At 37.3% G+C, this 27037-nt stretch overlaps 1 protein-coding gene across 6 annotated transcripts in view; it reads right to left on the reverse strand.

Moving 5' to 3' along the window:
* Nucleotides 1-111: 111 nt before the first annotated feature.
* rasa1.L (RAS p21 protein activator (GTPase activating protein) 1 L homeolog) overlaps nucleotides 112-27037 on the reverse strand; it is a 57333-nt gene continuing 30407 nt past the window's right edge. For 2 of the 6 annotated variants that reach the window (XM_041568556.1, XM_041568567.1), the window contains 11 exons: nucleotides 26305-26381; nucleotides 25154-25326; nucleotides 24799-24958; nucleotides 22677-22819; nucleotides 21709-21824; nucleotides 18611-18697; nucleotides 16622-16689; nucleotides 15448-15536; nucleotides 7747-7803; nucleotides 5589-5666; nucleotides 1790-2629 (listed from right to left, as the gene is read on the reverse strand). In XM_041568556.1, the coding sequence (XP_041424490.1) occupies nucleotides 2399-2629; nucleotides 5589-5666; nucleotides 7747-7803; nucleotides 15448-15536; nucleotides 16622-16689; nucleotides 18611-18697; nucleotides 21709-21824; nucleotides 22677-22819; nucleotides 24799-24958; nucleotides 25154-25326; nucleotides 26305-26381 (1279 nt within the window). In that variant the 3' untranslated portion in view covers nucleotides 1790-2398. Of the gene's footprint in view, nucleotides 881-1789; nucleotides 2630-5588; nucleotides 5667-7746; nucleotides 7804-15447; nucleotides 15537-16621; nucleotides 16690-18610; nucleotides 18698-21708; nucleotides 21825-22676; nucleotides 22820-24798; nucleotides 24959-25153; nucleotides 25327-26304; nucleotides 26382-27037 lie in introns of those variants that run through there. The other 4 variants (XM_041568560.1, XM_018264760.2, XM_041568563.1 and 1 more) reach the window with 4 other exon arrangements.

The following is a 27037-nucleotide window of genomic DNA, read 5'->3' on the forward strand; positions in this document are numbered from 1 at the left end:
TGTCATATTAAAAGTTAACTCAAAGGTGAACAACCCTTTTAAGGATTTTAAATATTTTCAGTTTTCAATGGACCAAGCAAAAAAAAAAAAAAAAAAAAAAAAGACGACGTGTATAACAAAATGTTTAATACATGCACAGGAGAGACATTCATTAATAAATTTATTTTCAAATCAAATTATTTACCGGTGTAAACATTTTTACAAAAAAGCTTTTACATTTTTTTTTCCTGGTTAGGTTTTTTTTTTTTTGGAGAAATGTTACCATAACAACGTGGCACAAATATAATAAACTTGTTTTCCATAAACGTAATATGATCCCAGAAAAGACAAACAAGGTATAAAAAAAAACAAAAACATTTTGTTCTTTGTCAGTTTAAGAGTAATGTATAAATCATGGCGTCTGAAGAGTCGTAAAAGAAACCAGTTAGAAAGAATGGTATAAAAATAGTTTGTAATCCAGTTAGAAACGACCGCCCCTGAAGCAGGCGACTACGTGGGCAGGTTTTGGACTGGCTTTGGCGTAATACAAGGGAATGTGCGATCAGATCGTTCATCTTGAAAGACGATTTAGCAGACGAAGGCTCAGAGTCGGGGGTCGTCAGTTGAAAGGGTGGAGAGTGCAATCGGGTTGCACAGAAAGCTGAACAATCTGCCGACAGCTATTCAGCAGCAGAAGGATCTCTGGCGCACAGTCCAACACATCGCTGAAGATCTGCCTATAGTATTTGCAATTTTTGGAAAGAGCAGAAGGAAGTTACTCCAGGTGTACGTGTGCTGTATCCAAGAGCTGCAGCCGCTACCTGCTGTTGTTACATACACAATACTGGTTTTGTTTCTGCTGAAGAAGCTCTGTAATTGCCAGAAGTTTCTTTAGAACATGCTGAAAAAAAACCAAAAACATTATATATATAATAGTTAAAGACAGCTTCTACTACGGTCAAGAAAAAAACATTATAAAAGGACTTGTTCCCCAAATCAAGTAACTTAGAAATGGTTCACAATCGGGACGCACTGGATCCACTGTTTTAGGATTCCGCCGAATACTGAACCAAAGCTGAACCCTAATTTGCATATGAAGATTAGGGAGACAAGGGGGGAAGAGAGTAAAGAAATAAAAATTGAATTCCTTGTTTGTGTGATGAAAAGTCACATGATTTTTTATTCAGTTTGGCCAGGTGCCTGGATTTGGGCAAATCCTGCTGAAAAAAAGGCAGAATCTTACCAGAATTCTGAAGCGATTCCTGGATTCAGTGCATCCCTAGTACAATGAAACAGAATCCATGGGTCAAGATTCTGAGGACACTATTAATAGCAATGAGGTTGTGGATAAGCTTTGATTTGGAATGACTTTGAAAAACATGTGTCTTTAAAGCGCTCCATGCGACCACATAAATTAATAATTTAGTAATTTGGGCCCTAGCAACCCGATTGCTGAAATTACAAACGGAAGAGCTGCTGAATAAAAAGCTAAATAACTCAAAAAACACAAATAATAAAAAAATGGAAACAATTGCAAATTGTCGCAGAATATCACTCTCTACACCATACAGTTCTGGAACCTGTTATCCAATGCTCTGGTTTTCCGGATAATGTATCTTTTCAGAATTCGGATCTCCATACTCTAAATCTGCTAAAACATTGTTTAAACATTAAACCCAATAGTACTGTTCTGCTTGCAATAAGGGTTAATTATACATTAGTTTGGATCAAGTACAAGGTACTGTTTTATATTACAGAAAAAAAGGGAAATTGGTTTTAAAAATTTGGGAGACGATATAGAAGACGGCCTTTCCATAATTTGGAGCTTTATGGATAATGGGTTTCTGGATAACAGACCACATACCTGTACTAAAAGTTGAATTAAAATTAAACAACCCCTTTGAAGGCATTTGTGCTGAATCTGCCCAACCTCATGAATAGTGTGTTGTGTGGCTACTGACACTAATAACCCTGTAATTACAATCACTCTGGATGTGGCAGTAGCTCCAGAACATTCCCACAGTGGGTCGTGTGACCGGCCCAATAGACTGGGACCAAGCAAACTGCTCTCTAACGCTGATATTAACACTAGAGAACCAGAAGAGAAATCCCTGCTCTGATAACGCAACTCGCATGTAATTCACAAAACTGCCCACAAGCAAATACGGCAGATACAGCGCTACGCAATATGTTGGCGCTATATAAATACATGTTAATAATAATAATAATAATAATAATAATACAATGATACTGAAAAAATGCTGCATTGTGAGAAACTTCAATGAGCACACTCAGGGCCGCCATCATTCGAAAATCATTAGTGAATAAAGAAAGTCCTCCCGTCTCACCAATATCTGTACACTGAGGGATTTACTCTTTATAACGTTAGATCGTAGCTTGGTTCGGCTCTTTTTTTTGTTTAATATAATGTTCCCATAAAAACACCGTTGCGGGGAATGCACGAGTTTCTGCCGCTCTGCGTAGTACACTTCAAACAATGACAACAAGGAATTACCTGTTGGGCCCCTCGCTCATTGCTAATGGTTCTAAGTTCGTCAGAGTGGGCCACACACATTTCATGCAAAGCTGCCAAATTGCGGGACAGGTCAGTTCTAGAATGTTCAGTAGTTTCCGGGAGTTCAGGCACATTCTGAAAAAAAATGTTTAGGAAGAGGGAGAAAGAAGTGAAAAATAACACACTTTATACATAACCGCAAATAACCAGCCGTGCAATGTGAACGCTATACTTTGTAACATGATGAAGTTACGACAATTACTAGGAGAGACCAATGCACATGTGAGTCGGTGGGTCAGCTAATCTATACACAAACGCAACAAGAAAAATCCCCATTCTGCATGGCAACTCCGCAGTTAATATAGAAGTGTCCTGCACGGATGCTAAAGATATATGTAAACTGCAGCAGAAACCCAACTACTAAATAGCAGTGCAAGTCAGAAGATTTTGTTTCAGAAGTGTTCATGGGTAGCTCAATTACAAGTGGATATATAATGTAGTTGTTTTTGTGTACACAGGAGGTAACAGACCAGAGTTTCCCCAATGGGGACTGTACCCATGAGAGAACATGTAAATGCCATGGCTGCTACATTTGTGCATGTCTGACTATATCTGCATTCAGGGTTTAAAGGACAAGGAAAGTTAAACTAAAGAAGTAAGCTAGAAATGTTGTACATTATGTTTTCAGTTTCTGTACCAGCCCAAGGCAACCACAGCCTTTTAGCAGGGAAGATCTGTGTCTCCAAAGATGCCCCAGTAGCTCCCCATCTTCTTTTCTGCTGATTCACTGCCCATGCTCTGTGCTGCTGTCACTTACTGAGCTTAGGGACCCACTCACAATATACAGTACACATAGAATAGAAATGTCACAATATAAGGCTGATTAGTGATTAATACAGATAATTACTACATGGCAGCACAGACACCAGTGCAATTAGCATCAGAATTTAATAATCAGCCCTGTAGCATCAGCTTATATTATAGACAAACTTCATTTTCTGCTGGATAATTAGTGACAACCCCTAAGCTTAGCTTCTCAACAGCTGCTCAGAGCCCACTTCCAAGATGGTGACCCCCTGTGACAAGTTATAAGTCCTGGATCATTGCTGCTATTGACAAGCTGAAACGTTAGGCTGGTGCAATAAGTTCAGTATATAAAACATTGCAGTTTTAGCCATATTTATTTATAGGGGTTAGTTCTCCTTTAAGACTCAGTCAGTTCATAGGGACTGAGCATCTGAACTTCTCCCCTTACAATGTTCCAAGGTGGTGTTGGAAGTTGTTCCTATGAGTCAAAAGCAGACTATCATGGTTTCCTTTCAATCAGTGGAATCGGTATGTCTGTGTAATAACAGAAAATTTATTTATATTGATTTTTGGCAGTAAAGATGGTGTTTATGCACTTTTCTAGATAAACCCAAGAGAATAAGCTCATGTAAAAAAAGAAATACATTTCCCCTTGAACTCGCTGCAATGTAGTAGACAAAAAAGCCTGCACAGGATTGCAGACTAAAATGCCTTTGTGCAAAGCTGGAAACACACTATAAGATCCGCTCGTTTGGTGAGGTCACCAAATGAGCAAACCTTTAGCACTGATATGTCCGCCTAAGGTGACAGATATTGGGCTTAATGTGATTGTAGGCCCTGGGGCCAAACGGTCGGATTACAATCACAGGAACTGTGAACCCCACCAACTAGCCAATTCGTCCTCGATCTGAGGGGAAAATCAAACCTGATCAGTCTAAAGCTACCCATACATGGGCCGATCTGCCCACCTTGAGTGAGCGATATTGGGCTGATCCGATCGTGGGCCCTAGGGCCCAACAATCGGATAACATGACCAATAATGCAGATGGCCTGACCGACATTGGACAGATTTTTGTGTGTGTATGGCCACCTTAAAGGACCTGAATTAGAGGCTTAAATCTACCCATGTATGGTCACCTTCTGATCCCTATTGATTTCTAATGTTTGTGTGCACGCAAGTAGGTATGACTAAAGGAGAACTATACCCCTCAAACAATGTAGGTCTCTATAAAAAGATATTGCATAAAACAGCTCATGTGTAAACCCTGCTTCATGTAAATAAACCATTATCATAATAATATACTTTTTTTAGTAGTATGTGCCACTGGGTAATCATAAATAGAAAATTGCCATTTTAAAAAATAAGGACAGCCCCCTGGAATTGTATGATTCAAACAAACAAACCATACATGTTAGGTCACATGAGCCCATTAACAGACAAAGTTCTGTCTTTTGCTTCCACACTTCTTCCTGTTACAGCTGCAGTATTTCTGGTCAGGTGATCTCTGAGGCAGCACACAGACCATCACAAAATGGGGGTTTAAGGCAAGAGATGTAAAAGGGCAAAATTTACTTAAATATATATTCCAGTTTGTAAAGATTCTCTAATAATTTGGTATGAACTGTTGCTCAAGTATTCATTTTGGGGGTATAGTTTTCCTTGAAGGTTCTCTCAGCAGTGGTCCCGTGCTTATATCAGTTGTTTTCAAATTAAGGGCAGAGTGTTAGGCTCCCTGTCCAAATTAGGTCAACAGGTGCAAGGTTGGTCATTTTTACAAGATGTTAAATTCATCTGCATGGTTATTTCTACAAAACCTAGTTAAGGCAACACCCCTCCGTAATATCCCACCAGCCGATTATAAGGAAACCCTTGGCGGTTGCTCCCAGTGGCCTCAAAGCAGATGCTTATTTTTCAATTCCAGGCTTGGAGGCAAGTTTTGGTTGTATAAAAAACAGGTGTACTGCCAAACAGAGCCTCCTATAGTCTGCCAGTCCACATAGGGGCCACAATAACCAACCACCGTCATTATATTGTACCCATCAGGTACATTTTTCATGCTTATGTGGCTGCCCAACTTTTTTTTACATTTGAATGTGGCTCAGGGGTAAAAAAAAAAAAAAAGTTTGGGGACCCCCACACTAAGCATTCCACATTCTGGATAATAGAAGCCTTGTTATGAGCTTCAGGTTCAGGGATCCTTCGAGGGGTGAATTGAACTGTAGAGGACTGACTGCCACTAATGTAGATAGAGCAAAATGAACTCCACAACCAGTGAAAGTTACTTACGCCAAGTTCATCTAAAAACATGATCATGCGCTCCTTGTTTTGCTTAATAAACGGATTCACTCCTTCCATGTAGGGCTCCTGAAAAAGAGAACTTATGTTACTGCATTCAAAGTCAAACATTTCTTTAATTAGGGTGTGTGGTCTTAAAATATGATTAGCATCTCGGTGTCAGGGAGAATGGAGTCCTTTTAACAATGCAGTTGATGCAGAATTGTGCATTCCTGAAGTTACCGATGCTTCAGAGCTACATGGTATGGAGTGAATACTACTGGATTTAAAGGAGCAGTATTTATGTACAGCTTACATTAAGCCAAGTACTGTACATAGGGCTTCAGTTGGACATGCATTTAGCCTATTGCTTTAATAAAACATCTGTTTGTTGCACTGAACCATGCATTTCAATGGCATTTTACACCATCACATGACTTTTAGTTGTTAACTCAAAAGCAGTTGTGAAACATGGGGGCAGTCAGGTTGATTGACACGCTTTTATGGATGAAATAAAACACATTTTGCTTTAAGCTATAGTATATATAATATAAAGTACTCCACCTTTTCTAATCACATAAAATTGGATAAAGAAAGCAGACAGCTAGTCTTGCCAACAGCTACAAAAGCTGGCTATTATACCCCCCCCCCAAACTACAAGACCATCAGCAGAATTATACCAACAAAAACAGCTGCAGCGACACTATAACAAGCCATACACTACAGAGCCACAGGATTTAAACTCATACAAACATGGAGTGCCCACAGGACTATTCAAAATTAAAATTATATATTACACACAAAGCCTTCCAGGATACACAAAGGTGCTGATATGTAATAAATACAATATTTTCTTTCTCCACAGTTAATGATCAGAGTGATTATGGGAAACAGATCATTGCAACAGAAATTCCACATTGGTCCTATGAGAAGGTAATACCTGAATAGACTGGATGAAATCGAGGATTATAGGAACAGTAACACCAAAAAAAAATTAAAGCATTTTAAAATAATTAGAATATAATGTACGGTTGTCTTGCACTGCTACAAGTTATGCGTTTGCTTCCGAAACATTGCTATAGTTTATATAAACAAGCTGCTGTGTAGCCATGGGGGCAGCCATTCAAGCTAAAAAAGGAGAAAAGGCCCAGGATACTTAAAGGGCAAGTCACCCCAAAGTTAAAATTTGCATAATTAAAGAAAACACAATTCTAAGCAACTTTGCAATATACATTCATTACAAATGTTCTATGTTTTTTAAGCTATTTGTATATGTATTGCTATTGAAAGTAGCATTTTTTTCTGCCCTGATGGATCAGACTGTTGATACAATGTAAGACAAGGCAGCTGATTAAAAGACTGTTGCAACATTGTTTAAAAAGTAAAAACTGGGAGTTAAGCCAATGCTGCTTTCAATATCAATTGTTTTTACAAATAACTTTAAAAGCAGTGAAATTTTGTAATGAATGTATATTGGAAAGTTGCTTAAAATTAAGTTTTCTTTTATTAGGCAAATTTTTATTTGGGGGTTGACTTGCTCTTTAACAGATCATCAATAAATTATGTAATTGAATACGATGGGATTCTACAGAGTGCATCTGTTATCTGCTATGTAATCAGAGCCTTGAATGGCTGCCCCCTTGGCTTCACAGCAGTTTGTTTACATAAACTATACTAGTCTTTCTGAATCTAACAAACAGCTTTTATCAATGCAGGGAAATAGTATATTATATTTGAATTACTTTGAAACACTCATTTTGTTGTTGTTACTGGAGTGGGGTCCATAATTCAATATAAAAAAAACACAGCATGCAATCTCCTGAATCAGTGTGTGGTATCTATGAATATCATATAAGATGATAGAACGTAATAACATGGTATTGGTAGATTATCAGACCCAGTCTCACAGTAAGTTCAGACTAAGTCCTCTATAGATTTTGCTTGAGACTTCTGTTGACTATAAGTCAATATAGTGATTGAATATGTGGTTATCATCTGGCATCCATACTCTGAGACACAGCGTTTGGTTCACAGTGCAAGGCTACAATGAGAGCGACAAAAGAACATGATGTGTGAACCGCACATGGAATGAAGGTCATGCAACGGCAAGTGCAACGGCAAGTGCAACATCGGTTACTGGTTAAGATATAAAATAAACGTATTTTCTTACAGCTCCGGAAGAAAAAACGCAGCTTTGTGGCACAGCAGCAGCTTGTCCCTCCCGTGCCAACCAGAATGAAAGGAATTGTTATTAGACCGTATTACGTACAATGTTATCCAAGAGCCTCACAGATTTCCAATTGTCCCTCCGACAACTTTCAGCAACATGTCTTTACTTATAAATTGTTAATATGGATGAGATTTTAAAAAAAACGAATTTGCATTGATCTTTAAAAATAAATGATTTCATTTTGCATCATTATCATGATTTGCAAAACCAAATGGACTGGTAACAAGATAAATTAAAGGAATTGTTCAATGTAAAAATAAAAACTTGGTAAATAGATAGGCTGTGCAAAATAAAAAATGTTTCTAATATAGTTAGTTAGCCAAAAATGTAATGTATAAAGGCTGGAATGACTGGATGTCTAACATAATAACCAGAACACTACTTCCTGCTTTGCAGTTCTCTAACTCTGAGTTAGTCAGTGACTATAAAGGGGGCCATATGGGACATAATTGTTCAGTGAGTTTGTAATTGATCCTCAGCATTCAGCTCAGATTCAAAAGCAACAATTATGTGCCATGTGGTCCCCCACTCCAGTCATTGATTGTTTACTGCCTGCTAACCAAGTGGTGTTCTGGCTATTATGTTAGACATCCACTCACTCTAAATACATTAGAAACACTTTTTATTTTGCACAGCCTATCTATTTACCCAGTTTTTATTTTGATACTGAACAATTCTTTTAATAGTTTAATAGTTTTTTTTTTTAACATATTGTACTGCTAACAACTAGCGTTTGCTTTAGAAGCTCTAAGTTATTTAGAACAAGCTCCTATGTAGCCATGAGGGCAGCAACTAAAACCCTAAGGCTAGTGCTGAACATCAATTTCTGCAATAAAATGTGATAAAGACAATTGCCAGAACAAGCTGGTGTGCTTCTTCCCCTACATATAACCTGGATGGTATATTTGGCCTGGAAGTGGTCTGGGAGGTGAATGCACTCGCCAGAGAGAATCAGTGGTGTGCTGCCACATGTGGAGGAAAAACACAGGACGAGAATCCACCCATACACTCCTAAAAGCCTCTTAATGAGCCATTGCATTGGCCATTTTCTTACCAAATTCACTATGTGTGCCTGCAGCTGGGTGGATGCAATGGCTCATCAAGAAGCTTTTAATAGAGTAGGACGGATACTCTGCCTGTGTTTATTCACAGGCCGAGAATACTAAATGTGTGGCACAAACCTAATAGGACCATAGAGCAGTGGCATAGCAGATAACAGATAGGATTCAACAGCTGTAAGTACTTGCAAACATGGGTCAAACAAAGAAATGTTTTATTTGTAGCTGATGGACAAACAGAGATCATCTTTAAATGTAGATATGGCATTTTTATTTCTGGCATTACCAGCCCTTTAAAAACTTGTGAAAAATTGATTTCATATAATAATACACATTTATACACTTTTGGAGGCATGTTCTGACACCAAAACCAATTTCATTTTCATTCATTCATTTTTTTTTTAAAGACCATTATAGTCCCAACACTTTCATGCTTTGTGCTTAGTACAGGGAATACTTATGCTGGCATAGTTTAATAGTATTTCTTTGTAGAGGGTATAGAAAAATGGGGTTTCTTGCTATACAGAATGAATGACATTGTTGGGCTGGTCACACCCAATATAGGTCAGATAACTGCCCATGGCTCACTAGGTTACTATATTCTTATAAGAGAAATGTTACACAATAAGAGATTTATGAGGTTGAATATCATGGCTTGGTAGCTGATGAAATGAGCAATGTTAAAGGGGTGGTTCACCTTTTAAGGTAAATTTTAGTATGTTATAGAGTGGCCAATTCTAAGCAACTTTTCAATTGGTCTTTATTATTTGTTTTTTAGTTATTTGCCTTTTTCTTCTGACTCTTTGCAGCTATCAAATGGGTGTTGCTGACCCCTTATAAAAAGCAAATGATCTGTAAGGCTACAAATGAATTGTTATTGCTAATTTTTATCGCTCATATTTCTATGCAGGCCCACTCCTATTCCAGTCTCTTATTCAAATCAATGCATGGTTGCTAGGGTAATTTGGACGCTAGCTACCAGATTGTTTTAAATGCAAACTGAAGTGCTGCTGAATAAAAAGCTAAATAACTCAAAAACCTTAAATAATAAATAATGAAAACAAACTGCAAATTGTCTCAGAATATCACTCTCTACATCATACTAAAAGTTATTTCAAAGGTGAACAACCCGTCTAAGCCAATAACACCTACATAGAACCTGGTAGAGGGGGGGCATTAAAGGAGAAGGAAAGGCTAAAATTAAGTCAGCTGTATCAGAAAGGCCTATATAAATACACCAGTAAACCGTCAACATAATGCTGCTCTGAATCCTCTGTCAAAAGAAACACAGCATTTCTTTCCTTCTATTGTGTACACATGGGCTTCTGTATCAGACTTCCTGTTTTCAGTGTAAACCTCCAGGGATTGGGCTCAAGCATGCTCAGTTTGCTGCTCTCTCCCTCCCTTTTCCCCCTCTCTCCTCCCATACCTGGTATGAGTGAGCAGGGAGAGATTCAGGCAGGAAGTGATGTCACACCAAGCAAATATGGCAGCTGCTATCATAAACAAACATATAGTTTCTAAAGTTGTTTACTCAGGTATACATTCTGCAGAATAAATATAGTCTATTGTGGCTAATCTATTGCCAATAAACTGCTTCGGTAGCTGTCTCCTTTAAATTATACATTCACCCATCTTATTAACATTACACAATAGAACGGGAACATTAAAAATGTTTAGAGAGTGGTAAGGCACTGGGGGTGCCAACGTGCTAACTTAACACTGCTCCACCAACTTACCATATTTATCACGTAACACTTGTACCTACCTAGGCATGTGCAGTGTAGTACTGTGTGCAAATCTAGCAAGTCTGGCTACATCACAAGGGTTCACTGGTAAATTATGTTAAATGATGCTTAGAGAGAAAAGCACTGGCCAAAAAAATGTCATTTAAATTAGGGGTGCCAAATATATTAGAACCCCCAGTGAATTAGACTTTTGTCTTACCTTGTCTCCCTTGTCTGTACAAATAAAAAAAATCAAACAGCAACCTGAAAATGTCAGACAAGTCAGTTGTTCAACAGCCAGGGCTGAAGATTTTATGATCTACAGAAGTCAGGATCAGCCTGACCAAAATTCCTTTTCAATGGCATCAACTCTGACTTTTTCTTAGCCTGCCCCACCCCAATCATATCCAGGAGGAGAATTAGGAGAAAAGAAAGAAAATACAAAAAGAATAATGAAACAGTGGGAGACCTCCCCCCACTAACCAGGAAGGATGAGAGAAGACTGACAAAGAGGTACATGAGGAGGGAATTTTGAATTGACACCTTGTCAGTATAGGGACCTGATATGAACTACTGCTTGATATGCTACTCTGGGATGCAATAAGCATAAAAAAATACATCGATGGAGGGAAGAAGTGAACAAGATATAAAACGGAGAAAGAAAGACAGAGAAAATAATTGTATTATCCTTAATTTATATAGCACCAACATATTTTATATGATGCTTTAGAGAGCTTATAGATCATTCACATCAGTCCTTGCTCTTTAATGGATAATATATATCTAAATGGCCAATAGATACTGGCTCAGTCACTATTGGATCTCAGGACCCTAAGCTTGCTAAGCACTAGTGCTATCTACCGAGTCACCCTGATGCCTAATTTGTTATAAAAAGAAGTGGGGAAAAAATCTTTATGGACACATAATAACTGGGAGCCTACCAAATCAGTGCCTCTGTAAGAGATCTGTGGGTGTTGTGCTGTGATGGAAGTAGGTGCATAAGGGGGACCCAATTAAGCTATTATTTTGCTGAAAATCCCCCTTCCAAAAGCCTAATTAGTAGTCTATGGGACATGCTTTGACATTTGCTGGGAGTGTGGCAAGATGGAAACACCCAGCAAGAAAAAAAGCTGCTGGAATGAGTTACTGAACCCGCTCAGTTTTGTTTTTAAAGAGGTTGTTCACCTTTAGGATAACTTTTAGCATGCTACAGGGAGTGACATTCTGAGACAATTTGCAACTGGTTTTCATTTTTATTTGTGGTATTGTTATTTAGCATTTTATTCAGCAGCTCTCCAGTTTGCAATTTCAGCAATAGGGTATTTCAACCAAATTACCCTAGCGACTATTCCTTGAATTGAATAAGAGACTGGAATATTAATAGGAAAGGACCTGACTAGAAAGAGGAGTAATCAAAAGTAGCAATAACAATACATTCGTGGCCTTACAGAGTATTTGTTTTTAGATGGGGTCTGTGAAAGAAAAAGCAGAAGAAAAAGGCAATTAATTAAATTGCCACTCTATTACATTCTAAGGGTAAGGACACATGGGCAGATTCGGGGAGATTAGTTGCGACGCTTAGTTTCCAAGGTTGCCCAAAGTTTCCTCGGGAGGCAACTTTGGGCGACCTGGAAAACGAAGCATCGCGAGTGCCATCCCGCTGGCGATTTTTCATTATTGTCGGCGGGAAGGTAGGGGAAGGCATTTCGGGTGTCACCCCGAAGAAGAGGAGATTTGTTGCTGGGGCGACTAATCGCCCCGAATCTGACCGTGTGCCCTTACCCTAAAAGTTAACTGAAAGGTGAACCACCCCTTTAACATCTAAACCTGTGACACTGCTTGCAAAAATATTGGGATATACCGTTAAACTATGCCAGTGTTTTCCTCTGTACAAAGTACTGCGGAGACTATTGTGACTGGAAAAGAAACCCTTATGTCAGCAATGCACAGATTCCTTAGCTCCACATGGAGAGGGAAATGGGCATGAGAAAAATAATGGAATGTTAAAAAATTACATGCCAACAATAGCATTTACAGCGATGTTTTATGCCCTATTTAAATTTATTTGTATTAAGAAAAAAGGAAGTGTGGGGACAACATGATCACGGTATCCATCAAAATCCAGTGCTCACATGCCAAACACTGTGCCCATGGAGTAAGGGAAGATTCGGTAAATGGAAGAAAGAATCTCTGCTTAGAGTGATGCAGATATTTCAACTGGAGGGACAGTTTTGGGCATGCGCTCCCAAATGCCACTTATTGGGTAACTTTGAACTTTCAAAAAAAAAAAACTGCTTGGGTAATTACAGTGTCTGTGGTGGGGAGATGATGCTTCGGACTTCCCTCAAATAACAAGCCACCTATGTACTTCTCTAACCTGCCATTCATACTCAGATGGCCAGGCAGTACAGGCAAAACTGGCCAATTTTCCAGACCATTTATTTCTGGCAGGTCAGACAATGTTTACTCACCTTTTATACATAACCCAAATGAATGAGCTCATGTCAAAAAGAGGGTTTGTTTAAACAAGAGCTGAAATGGGCAACACTAGAGTAGAAAAAGTTGGTAAGAACTACTTAAGGGACTTTACAATATTCACATATGGCTAAAAGCAAGCAGTTCTAACTTCAGATGAATGTCTACAAGATCCCACAATCCGAATGTACAGACCATGAATCCAGTTTCTTTTTCCAGATCTTTTACGAAGGGGCAATACACAAGTAAAACAGGCCCAAGCTACTAATACTGTGAAAAAACAACCATGTGACGGTGTAGCCTTCTGCAGCATAGATCTAATTTAAATTAGGGCCTAAGACGCATTGTTAAAACAATACAGCACAATATTTGCGTCTTTATTCAATGTATAGTATCGACACTATCACATAAATAAAGAATCAAAGGTTTTTGACACAAGGGAAAATACAAACACAATTTGGGAAAATATATGGAATTTCCATATGGGAATTCCATAATTTCCAGAAAATAGTGAACAAGAGAACTCTGTGATGACATTTCCAACTTAGGCTTATTAAACAGATTTTTATTTCTGACTCATGTGCTATGTAATAAGACCGTACCTTGTGCTCGATATTAAACAGGTTTACTCAGTCACACTTAACTGCAACTGTAACACACTTAACTGCAACTAGACTACAAATCCCAGCAAATATTAACATATTATCAAAGTAGGTTATAAATGGTAGTCCACCAACATAAGGGTTCTACATTGTAAACCAATGAGGTTCAATAAATGTATCCCCAGCCCTCTAGAGCCAGCGGCTAGATTAAAATGCTAATCCTAGTCACCAAACAAACTGGATGCTACATACAAACTGTTAAGTACCCATAAAATGTGGAAAAGGAAATATTGTCTTGCATGGTATTATTCCTATGTGATAATGAATCTGAAAGTATGGTTAGAAATATTTTAGAAACTGCATAATTTTTTGTATAACTTTCTATATATTGTTATGGAAAAAAATTAATAAAAACATATTTAAAAAAAAAATGCTAATCCTAACTAACCAATCCTCCAATGAGAATTCCACCTAATCATGTGACTACTTGTTTTCTGCTCTTAACTTGGAGCTAGAAGCATTAAAGAGTTTTCCTAGCACCACGGATGACATCCTTTATCAGTTTTGAATAATATTGCATCTGTAACTATGTTTTAGCTCAATTACTTTAGGAAAGAGGGGGTTCACTGGGGCAGCTTTATGAAGCGTTTAAATATCCTTTAACCAAACTTGCAGCTCATTTTGATGGTAAAAACCATCCTTTAATTTTTAGCGTTTGCAAGTCTCCTTATCTGGAAAACCTTCGGTCCCAAGCATTTCTGATTATATATTTCACTGCAAAGGTATCTTACAATAAGAGTTGTTGAAGGTGTGGAATTCTGAAGTGGTTGCACTGGCACATACATTAGATAGTATGGGAGAAAAAGCAGGGCTCCTAAAATAAACTTTTAGTACACAGTTGAACCAGGGACAAATCTGATCTTGGATTTTTTCCACATCTGGGGCAAATTAGAGAAGCTTTATATGGGGTTTCTTGCCTCTTGATCAACTAGCAGTTAGATAGGTTTCATTTAGCCATAAGGTTGAACGTGATGAATGTGTGTCTTTTTTCCATCTAAATAACTATCTTACTATATCTGTATCAATTCCAGGGCTCTCTCTTGAAATTAGTTTGGCTTAATTCACAATACAGAATCTGTTCCACTGTTCATTCCTTTGTGTCAGCCCAAAGCCCTTCTGTCAGTTCTAGGTGTAACTATGAATTTTACCGCCTCATAAAAAAGCACTGGTGGCATGCACAGAACTGAAGGAAGTGGTAACAGCAGAAAAGTAGACAAGTAAAGGGCTAATGGCTTATAGACTGTCCATAGACAGTACATAACTATGCCTAGCATATGTATACCCTGTACGTGCAATAATTAATACGAGTCTGAGGTCAGACTGCCTATACATGCCTAGCAGAACCAAAAGATTCATTTTACAACCTAATGCAGGCAATGCTCAACTATACCAATCCGCTTGTTGTAGCGTTGGGTTCAAGTTGCTAGTCACCCTGCCAGGGACCCACATACAACTCCAAAGAACACATGCTGCAGTACTCCTATAAATCACTGGCACAAGCATGCTACAGCATATGTTCAAAAGATTAATTTTAGTTATTCTTAAATCAGAAAAGAATGCAAATTGAATTGGTTATAAACTGACAGTAAAAGCATGAAGGATATAGTATGACCGTGTAGTAGTAATAATAGCAGTAGTAGTGGCTCCTGAACTTGTCAGCAGTAAAAGATTTTTTACAGGCAAACATCCCACCCTCTCACTGTTTTATAAAAGGCTTACTTTAGCTCCAAACTCAACCAAGTTGGCTAAGTTCTGCAGAGATTTGGCGACCAGCGTCAATGTTCTTGCAGCAGTTGGAGAAGGAGAATCTGTTAAAGAAGAAGGAAAGGTTAAAACTAAGTAAGCTTTATCAGAAAGGTCTTTATAAATAGACCAGTAAACCCTCAAAGTAATGCTGCTCTGAGTCCTCTGTCAAAAAGAGCATTTCTTTCCTTCTTTTGTGTACACATGGGCTTCTGTATCAGACTTCTTGTTTTCAGCATAAAGCTCCAGGGCTAAGGCTTGAGCATGCTCAGTTTGCTCCTCTCTTCTTCCCCCCCCCTCCTGTAATCTGAGCCCAGAGCTATGAGTGAGCAGGGAGAGACTCAAGCAAGGGATGTCACAGCAAGCTAATATGGCAGCTGCTATCCTAAATAAACAAAGAGCTTCTATAGCTGTTTACTTGGATATGGTAAAACATTCTGTAGAAAAAATATAGTGTTATAGCTTGCACTATTGTGTTTATTCTATTGCCAATAAACTGCTTCGGTAGATTTCTTTCTCCTTTAAGTGCCAAAACATTTATGCAGAAATGTATAAAACAAAATCATATAGAAAATACAAAGAAGCCTAACAAAATGATTCAATGATATACACTTTCATTGCTATGTCTGTGTATGGTTTTTAAAGATAATCAAGCTCGTTTACCATTCCTATTGGGGCATACAATGACCAACTGTTGCAACAATATCGCTGGAACGCAAGACTTTTACATTACGCCAAGTTATCTTCTCTAACCTTGTGCAATTTAAATTATTATACAAACAGTCAATCTAAAATCTTTACAATATTTTTAGAAAAATAGCCTAAAACAGTGAAATTTTGTTTTATACAGTGCTAAATATGGTTCAAGGACAGTCACATCCTAAATAGATAAATATAAATGACTCTTAATCCCAGTTATTTGTGACAGGCAGTGTATTTGTCTCTCCGGAGGCAGACCTAACATTACAGGCAGGGAGCTGTTCCCGTCTTGGAGTCCCTGTACTAGTTTGTGTGCCTTGCTACTTGGTTTAGGAAGGAGGCATTATTATGACAGTTCTTAGGTTGTGCAATTTTTAGACAGAAGAGCTCTACGGTGTAATCAAAGATATGCAAATTGAATAATTCTACAATGACTGGAATTTCTACTTACCAGATATGATATTAAACATCCTTGGATTAAGGATAGCTGGACAGATTAATCGCAGAAAAACAAAGCCACTTAAGAGAGAGAAAAAAAAACAGTGATTGGCTGGTTCAGCAGACAAAAGATGATAGTAAATTATAGATTTATAATTATTATATAGATCATTTAATTTAATACATTGTTATCCTGCTACTAACTCAAGCACCTTTGACAGTACTGAACATACAACAGTAACAGTCACTGTCTACAATCCTGGGCAGTTTCTTTTCCATTGGTTTTCAATTTAAATGGCTGATAACAGAAAAAAAATCATATAAACAAAATACATGAAGGGGAATGTAATAAAAGTCGCAAAGAGCAAAACAATTCGCACCAATAAGACTAAAAATCCACATCTCGCAATGTAATATTGTTACTTAAACTGTTACTGCATTGCGAATTTTAATTGCGCATTGCGAATTTTAATTGCGCACTCATAAGAAGTGCTTGAAGGTGTCGTAATCTTTTGGAGCAAACATAACGACTTTTTCAGTAAGAAGTTTTATTACATTGACTGCGCATTGGCGCAAACTATAAAATTCGCAAACGGTCTTTCACTGTCGGAAGTGGTCGCTAAACAGTTTCCGGGCTCGCAAAAGCTATATTAAATTCGCACAAAGCAAAATTTGTTCGCGCAAAGGCATAACTTTTCGCATTGCGAATAGTTTTTCCGTTAGCGATTTTTATTACATTCCCCCGTTAGTGTGTGTTCTGGCACCTATAAACAACATGTTTGCGCTAGTCTAGAAGGTAATAATGAGCACAATTCTTAGTTTCCACAGAGTACATAGTACATGCATCACCTATTACCTGTGCCATGTTAGCTTTTTTCCGAGAATTGTGAGCATGTCCATATGCAATGCATTATGGGGTTGTGCACCTTCAAACACTTTCTTCAATTCAGTTGTTTTCAGATAGCTCTCCAGAAATATAGACTTTTTTCAATCACTTTTCATTTGTGACCGTTTTTTCTAATATTGAATTTTAAACTTTAATTTTTCATCTTTTTATGTCTTTCTAAAGCAGCTCTGGGGTCGCTGACTCTGTAAGTGTTCTAAATTGATAAATTAGTTGATACATTTCTTATCTTTGTTCCTGCTGAGCAGAATCGCATTATTGGAGAAGGAAAGTCTTCTTCCACTTGGGGTTGACAAATGTTAGGCACCCCAAGTGATTGTATTTACTTATCTGAAACCCCGGGCCAGTCTGGGGTTATACTTCCACTTCCAGCTTCTTTCTTCTCGCGGCTGCGCATACGCAGTGGAGCAAAAACCCAAACTTTAACTAAAAAGTCGGCTATTTCGCTCTACTGCACATGCACCTGCCCCGGGAAACTTGAGGAAAGAAGAAGCCGGAAGAGGATCACCCTGTGGTGCTCACCGGTATAACCCCGGGCCTATGAAGTTTTCTGCTCATAGGAGCACTAGTTCTTAAAAGCACTGTGTACATTTAGGGGGTTATTTATTAAAGGTAGAGTTGCATTTTTTCCCCAAAAATTCAAGTTTTTCAAGGGCTGTTTCACTAAAAACTAAAAATTTTCAAGGATTAAAAAAAATAAAATCCCTTTATAGAGATTTATTATACCCAAAAGCTGCTAAAAGCCTGAATCTGAAAATACTCCAGCTAAAACTTGTCGAGGTCATGTAGAAGTCAATGTTAGAAGTCCCTTGAACCATTTGAGGATGTTTTTTGCCTTCGGGATTTTCAGATTTTTTACTGTGGTTTACGCTCGAAAACTCGATCAATTCAAGGTTTTTTCAGCCTATAACTCGACCAATTCAATGTATTCGAGTATTACCCCCGATTGCATTCAATTGAGTTTTTTACATTCAGGTTTTTTCATAAATAAGCAAACAGAAAAAAACTCAACCTTTGATAAATAACCATCTTACATATAGTTTAACGCAGGCACATTATTGTAAAAAAATGTTTTAGTAATAATGTCTACTTACTTACCTAACAACCCTTGTTCTCATTGTAGCATTAGAAGGCCACTTTTGTTGTACAGATTTCTGTAAGCACCCATAGATGTATCTCAGTGTCCTGTCATAAAAAAAAAAAAAACAGTAGTTCAATAACAATTTTGCTTTAACATGGCTTTTTGGTAACAATCTCCACTCAGCCTAGCAAGATCTGGTGTGTGGCAGCCATTTGTAAAAAGAAAGTTGCTTGTTTGTGTTTATGATTTAACAAGTTATTTTGAAGTGATTGTCTTCAAATGTATTACTCACTCTTAAGATGGCAACACACAGGATTTCCTCCTGGGTGAAGTAGCCAAAGAACAGATCTTTGTCTGCATTGGTCACTGAAGTAGTGGCGCAAACTGTACAGATATTATAATCTGACCATTGGGTTAAACATATCACATGGGGGAACCATGTATACCCATCACTAAGGGGCAGATTTATTAAGGGTCGAATTGAAAAATCTAATTTATGAATTCAAATTTCGAGCTAATTTTAGTGTATTTCGACTAGGGAATAGTCCAAATTGGATTTGAAAAAAAAAAAAAATAGAAAGTTTTAAATTTATTGTGTACTTTCTATTAAAAAACTTCAACCTTGACTATTCGTCATCTAAAACCTGCCGAACTGCTGTATTAGCCTATGGGGGACCTCCTATGACCTATTTGGAGTCATTTTTAAAAAAAAAAAAAAAAAATACTTTGAATATAATTCAATCGAATACGATTTGAATTTGATTCGAAAGATCGAATACAGCCTGGGATGTAAGAATATCCAAGCCACTTATACCCTTAATGGGACTGCACTAGGCAAATCCATTATGGAAAAGGATCTTGGAGTCCTTATAGATAATAAACTTGGGTGTAGCAAGCAATGCCAGTCAGCAGCATCAAGGGCAAATAAGGTCTTGAGCTGAATTAAAAGGGGCATAGAGTCACGGGAGGAGGGGGTCATTCTTCCACTTTATAGAGCATTGGTAAGGCCCCATCTAGAATATGCCGTACAGTTTTGGTCTCCATCACTCAAACAGGACATTATTGTATTAGAGAGGGTACAGAGAAGGGAAACTAAGCTGGTAAAAGGTATTGAAAATCTGATCTAAGAGGAAAGACTGGCCAAATTGGGGATGTTCACGCTGGAGAAGAGGCGCTTAAGGGGTGATATGATAACTATGTATAAATATATAAGGGGATCATATAATAATCTCTCCAATGCTTTATTTACCAGTAGGTCTTTCCAGCTGACACAAGGTCACCCATTCCGATTAGAAGAAAAGAGGTTCCGCCTAAATATTTGGAAGGGGTTTTTTTTACAGTGAGAGCTGTGAAGATGTGGAATTCTCTCCCTGAATCAGTTGTACAGGCTGATACATTAGATAGCTTTAAGAAGAGGTTGGATGGCTTTTTAGCAAGTGAAGGAATACAGGGTTATGGGAGATAGCTTATAGTACAAGTTGATCCAGGGACTAGTCCGATTGCCATTTTGGAGTCAGAAAGGAATTTTTTCCCTCTCTAAGGCGAATTGGAGAGGCTTCAGATGGGTTTTTTGCCTTCCTCTGGATCAACTGACAGATTAAAAAAAAACTAAAAGGTTGAACTTGATGGACATGTGTCTTTTTTCAACCTTACTTACTATGTTACAGCTTATTCACTCGAAGTTAAAAAAATTGATTTTATTTTAATTCATTTCGGGTGGTCTTTTTTTATTCAAATTTCAAGTTGATCACCTTGAAATTCGACCCTTGATGAATCTTGCCCCTAAGTGACCAAGCCTCAATTAGTAATAAATTAGGAAGTTTATAATTCTGTCCCCATACATTGACTAATAAGCTATCAAGTGTAAAGTCTGCAGTCAATATACTCTCCCCTGTGCAGCCAGGTTTACAATAAAAAATATAAAGAAAAGAGCTACAGGAATAAACCAAACACAATAAAAGTGTTTATTTATTATTATTTTCATTACATTTTCATGATATGTTTCCCTTGTAAAAGGGTCCATGTGATCTGAAACATGTTGTGAAAATAATAATAATAATAAGTTGCTTGCAGCCAAGTCTGCAATTTGCGGGGACAGTTTGCAAGCTCTGTAACTGCCTGTAGAGTGATTCTCCCTCACTGATTATTTACTTAAAGGAAAACTATGCCCTAATATTTAAGTAAATATTGCCCTTTTACATCTCTTGCCTTGATCCACCATTTTGTGATGGTCTGTGTGCTGCCAAAAATACTACAACTCTAAATGTAACAGGAAGAAGTGTGGAAGCAAAAGACACAACTCTGTCTGTTAATTGGCTCATGTGACCTAACATGTATGGTGTGTTTGGTATGTTTGTGTGCACTGTGAATACTACGATCACAGGGGGCGGCCCTTATAATTTAAAATGGCAATTTTCTATTTATGATTACCCAATGGCACATACTACTAAAAAATTATATTATTATTAAAATGGTTTATTTACATGAAGAAGGTTTTACATATGAGCTGTTTTATGTAATATCTTTTTAGAGAGACCTACATTGTTTGAGGGGTATAGTGATTTGCCAGGAGAGAGCAAGGTGGAAAAACATTTTCCGGTTAAATCTTTGATGAAAGTGCTATCTTAAATTGAAATATTTTATAGGTAGATAATCCTTATGCCGAGTTATGAATAAGGTTGTTGGTAGACTGACTGCAAGTAAACAAAGTTGCTTCTTTATGAACCCCTCATGGGTTAATTTTTTATTGCAGTCTTGGTTGCAGTAATTTTAATAGATTTTTGGACCAGTGGTATTGGCCACTACCAAGAATAGTCCTTTTTTTGGTAGCCGGTGGTCTGTCAATTCTGCATAGTATGTTGCTGATCGCTTAGTACTCGGTGTTCCTCCTTTTACACTTGGAACAGACAAACTTACACTTCCTGCATTGCATCATGGGCAAGGTAATGGGTGTGGTTAACTTGGAAGAACAGGATTTTCTGCTCTTACATCCGAAGACCAAGTTTTTAAAGTGGGAAAATAACTTTTCAAACTATAACAAAGTTTAAATATCCTCTTTAGAATGAAAATGTTCAAAGAATTATGGTACTTGGGACTTGTTAAAATTCTTACTTACGGAGGGAGTATTTCCGCTGCCATAAAGATTTTCTCTACTAGCTCGGAAAGAAGGTTCAATAGGTGTTGCAAATTAGCGTTTACATCTTCATTTTTTTCCAACTTTGAGGGGTTTAACTTTAAATATAGAATAAACACAGCACAAAAACAAAATGACACACATCATTAAACTGCATCGTAACACAAAATATAAATACATGTATTCTTCACTCTTAAAGGAAAAGGAAAGCGCCAAGACAGTTTATTGCCAATAGATTAGCCACAATAGTGAAAGCTAGGATGCTATATTTATTCTGCAGAATGCTTTACCATACCTGAGTAAACAGCTCTAGATGCTGTCTCTGTTTGTTAAGATAGCAACTGCCATATAAGCTTGGTGTGAAACCACTTCCTGCCTGAGTCTCTCCCTGCTCACTCATAGCTCTAAACTCAGATTACAGCAGGAATAGGAGGAGGGAGGGGGAGAGGAGCAAACTGAGCATGATCAAGCCCTGCCCTGGATGTTTACACTGAAAACAGGAAGTCTGATACAGAAGCCCATGTGTACACAATAAAAGGAAAGAAATGTGGTTTTTGACAGAGGACTCAGAGCAGCATTACTTTGACGGTTTACTGGTGTGTTTATATAGACCTTTCTGATAAAGCTTACTTAGTTTTAACCTTTCCTTCTCATTTAAAACAGCAAAATATTGATATGAAAAATTCCATTAACTGTGTTAATTAATAAAAATGTATGCAAACACGTAGGAAAGTTGATGAAATGAGTGATTGAGAGAGTCAGGCACATTAGGAATGTTACTTTAAGTCTAGCAACCTACAAAAATAAATCAGCAAGTAGCATTTATTGGTGAGCTGTTTAAGAACACACACATAATTGGCTACTATTGGTTACCAGACCTGGGCAAACTTTGCGCCTTTTATTACATTACTCTATGAATTAGTAATTATAAATTGGTTCAATATGCTCACCTCACACGACTGCTTGCTCTCCAGAATCTTTAAAATTGGGTCTTTTAGGGCATGATGAACAAATGGCGTAGCGGTGGCTTTCATATATTGTTCCATAAGTGTGCTTGCCAATGTTGTTGCGCGGAAGAGTGTGGTAGCCTCATCTGAAATGAAACACTATGTTACCAAACATAAGGCATGCTAGCCATTATCCTAGAAAACATTTATACACCGATTCTTATATCCTAGAGTATATGGATACATAAGAAATGCAGAGATATTTACAAAACCACATAGAATTAACCATTGTCTATAATGTTGTTAGAGAACCAAACGAAGGGTGGCATTCATTGTACAGTGAGCCTGTTGGAGCAGATACCGGAGAACCCCCCCCCCCCAATGCTCGTGTGGGTCAGGCTCTGCTTATACAGTTAAGCCAACAATAACAAATACTTCTCTGAAGAAACATTCAGTGTTGATTATGGTAAGATTTAGGGGTTAACTTACCAAAAATGATGGGGTGCTCAAGCCCCAGACCTTCAGCTCTTGGAGGTAAACAATATGCTAATATGTAGTGATAGGCTAGCACAAACAGGACAACACTCCATTAGTTTTTATTTTAGCAAAAACAAATCTCAAGAGAGCCTTATGCGTTTCATGCCTTGCGGGCACTTAGTCATAGGCTAACAATCATTTTAACAAACAGTCATATTTAAATGAAAAAGGACCAATCACAGACATGCTCCAGACAGCCAATCCAAAAAAATCAGTGATTCCTAATCACTGATTTTTTGTTTATTTTTTTCGATACTTTTTTTTTTAACTGCATCAACTAACGGAGAGTGGTCCTGTTTGTGCCAGCCTCCTTTCCACTATGAAGAACTTAGCCTAGTAATCCTGTCCATCTGTGCCAAGGGAATAGATCAAGTTTTTAATGTCAAGTTCTGGCCAGTGCTGTGTTCTGGCTATTTAAAAGCAGCAGCTTGGAAGTCTCAAATTTCTTTAAAGTGAAATACATTAAATACATATTGCATTCCTAACCTCCACAGGCCCATTTTATGACCCCTTGCTCCCAATATGTCCTTAGGTATTACAGTCCCTCTGACTTCCCTTCATACAATTATTACTTAATTCCTCTTTTCTTACCTAACTACAGTTCTTTTATGGGCAGATTTATCAAAGGTCGAATTTTGAATGTATGTGAATTTTTTTACTCTATATTCAACATAAACTCGAATGCACTCACAATTCGTCTGAATCCGATCGAATGAAAACAACACGAAAATTCTATATTTTTTCATTCGAATTGGGGGATGTAAATTTGAATGTGTGAATTTTGACACCAAAAACATTTCAAAAATTTGAATTCGAATTTGCTATTTGACCCTTAATAAATCTGCCCCTTAGTCTTATCTATAAATACTATCTTTTAGCTGCTTACTGCATACTTTTACTCCAGTTCCTAACTAATAAGATGTCCCTGAGTATGTTATAACAACGCCAAGTTTTTTCTAGTGGCCACATTTAACCCCAGGACAATAAACCATACTTATTTCTGTCAAATGTTGTCAATAATAAGCCAGTGTTTGAACTAAAATAACATCTCTTAAAATAGCAGACTCTCTTAAGAAAAGAAGCATTTATTTATTTTATTTCAATAAAAAAAGTCATAAGAACCCAGTAATTAGAATCCAATGAAATACAGGTATGGGACCTGTTGGCTAGAATGCTCGGGACCTGGGGTTTTCCGGATAATGGTTCTTTCAGTAATTTGGATCTTCATACCTTAAGTCTACTAGAAAATCATGTAAACATTAAATAAACTCAACAGGCTGGTTTTGCTTCCAATAAGGATTAATTATATCTTAGTTTGGATCAAGTACAAGCTACTGTTTTATTATTACAGATAAAAAAGAAATCATTTTGGAATTGGATTATCTGGACAAAATGGAGTCTATAGGAGATGGCCTTTCTGTAATTTGGAGCTTTCTGGATAATGGGTTTCCGGATAACGAATCCTATACCTATATTATGAAACCTTAATGTTAAAAAATGTATTTGTGGGCAAGCATTCCAGTACTTGGCAACTAGTGTTTATTAACGATTATTTTAAAAGATTGCGTAACTGTTCAGTCTTACATACCTTCCATACCAATCTCTCTGTCATTTAGTGTTCGCAAAAGTAAGGATTCCATTTTTTCATGCAAAAAAATCCGTAATAAAATGCTGGCCAATAGTGTTCGGTCCTGTCCACACACGTGTGATAATGCGTTGACGACATGTAATTCTTTTTGTAAAATTAACTGAAAGAGAATTAGGTATTTTTACTAGCAACAGATCATTTTAAGAGGATTCAAATTCAAAACATTAGCAAAAGGACATTTTTTCAGTCAAGGGGCTATATATATATAAAGCCTTTAGAGTGCTCCCACAACCCCCCTGTTTTGATATTATATATATATATATATTATATACACATTTTAAAAGTATGTAAATACCTCTTTAAACTCACTGTACTCTTCCTCGGGCATAATTTTCTCCATTGAGTACCGTACCCGGACACGCAGGGATCCTGGCTCTATACCTTTTAGAGGTATATGGGAACTAAGCTGGAACCATTCATCTGTTGTGTGTCCTTTCTGCAAACGACTTAGCTGACAGCGCATAAACACTATATACAAATGAAAACAATGTTATTGATCTGCAATATCTAAAGTGAGATACCTTTATTAAAGATGAGTTTTTTAAACTCCCTTAAATTCGAATATACTCGAAATTCGACGGGGGGTTATTTAAGAAAAAAAACTCGGACAAATTGTACCGTCAGGAAAACTCAAATTGAATTCGGTTTGAATTACACCTTTTTGAATGTCAGGAAGGCTACAAATATCTTCTAATTGGTCACTGGACCGCTCCCATTGACTTATACATGAATGTGGCAGGTTTTAGGTGGTGAATAGTCAAATTCTTATTCTTAAAAGGGCCCGAGCTGGATAAATCTTAAAAATCAAATTCAAATTTAAAAAAAAAAAACTTGAAATCGAGTTTGGATAATTCCCTAGTCGAATTTGACAGTTTTGACCATAAAGAAATTTTAAAATTCACATTTTCAATTCCACCCATAAGAAATTTGCCCCTTCATGTTAAACTGACCTCTTATCAAGGACAGGAATCATGTTAGTACAGGTATTGGTAATAATGATTTATTGTACAGGTATAGGATCAATTATCCAGAATGCTTAGGACCGGGGGTTTCCCAGATTATGTATCTTTTCGTAAGTTTACAAAAATCATTTAAATGTAAAACAAACACAATAGGATTGTTTTGCCACCAATAAAGATTCAAGCAGCTTAGTTAGGATCAAGTACAAGGTGCGGTTTTATTATTACAGACATTAAAATTAAAATTCCATAACTCCATGCCCCCCCAAGGTGTCCAACCCCACATTTTGGGAGCCACTGCTCCAAACTGGATAAACGGTTTTAGCAATCCATTCATTTAAGGGATGTATCAGTCATTTACCAATAAATCAGAAGAAATGCAACATTTTCCACAATCTGCCACAACAGGTATGTTATTTTTAAGATGCACATGTCTTTAGGCTCTGTTTTATAAAGCCTATAAAAAATTGGAAGACGGGAAACTTACATATGTCAGGGTCTTTGCTTTTCTTTGTCTTGTTGCTTAAAATGATCTCAAATCTGTTGATATCTGGTGACAGGTCACTAGAAAAAAAAAACGTACAAACCGTTTTCTAACTACAAATGGGTGAGCCAAAAGTTTTACATTTAAATGTGTATACATTATTTTAAGGAAAAATTAACTTTGCATACTGTACTTAACACAGCATTTAAAATGGGTACATGTTGTGATAAACCAATACTGTATTTGCAGACAAATTTGCTGAATTTAAGTTATGTTGAAAAAAAATTGTCCGGACTGCTGTAAGGGTCAGCTTCCAGCCACTTTTACAGCTTGTCCAAACACACCAAAAGGGACTAAATCACAGGCACTAGCTAAAATCCATCTAGTCTATTTTTTTATTACTTGGGTTTGTTTCTAAAGGGCAAGTAAGAAGTGAAAAGACTTAAACCTAATTAATGTAAACATAATCACGGTGCATCTGAGATATCAGGCTTCTAATACCAGACTTTTAACTCAACTCAAAGTCAGATACCTTAGGGTTGACTGCATTCATTTGCCCTTACTGGCCGAATCCACACAATGCATATTAAATGGAATCTAAAGCCCAAAATATGAATTGGAGCAAACCAACCAAATGCAATATTTCTTAGGAAATAAAGTGCTATCCATAATGCTTGAAAACCAAATGTCTCACTGATGATCTGGTCAACTACTGAACCAACGAGAGCAGAATTTG

The sequence above is a fragment of the Xenopus laevis genome, chromosome 1L (genome assembly GCF_017654675.1).
Source record: "Xenopus laevis strain J_2021 chromosome 1L, Xenopus_laevis_v10.1, whole genome shotgun sequence".
NCBI classification, from domain to species: domain Eukaryota; kingdom Metazoa; phylum Chordata; class Amphibia; order Anura; family Pipidae; genus Xenopus; species Xenopus laevis.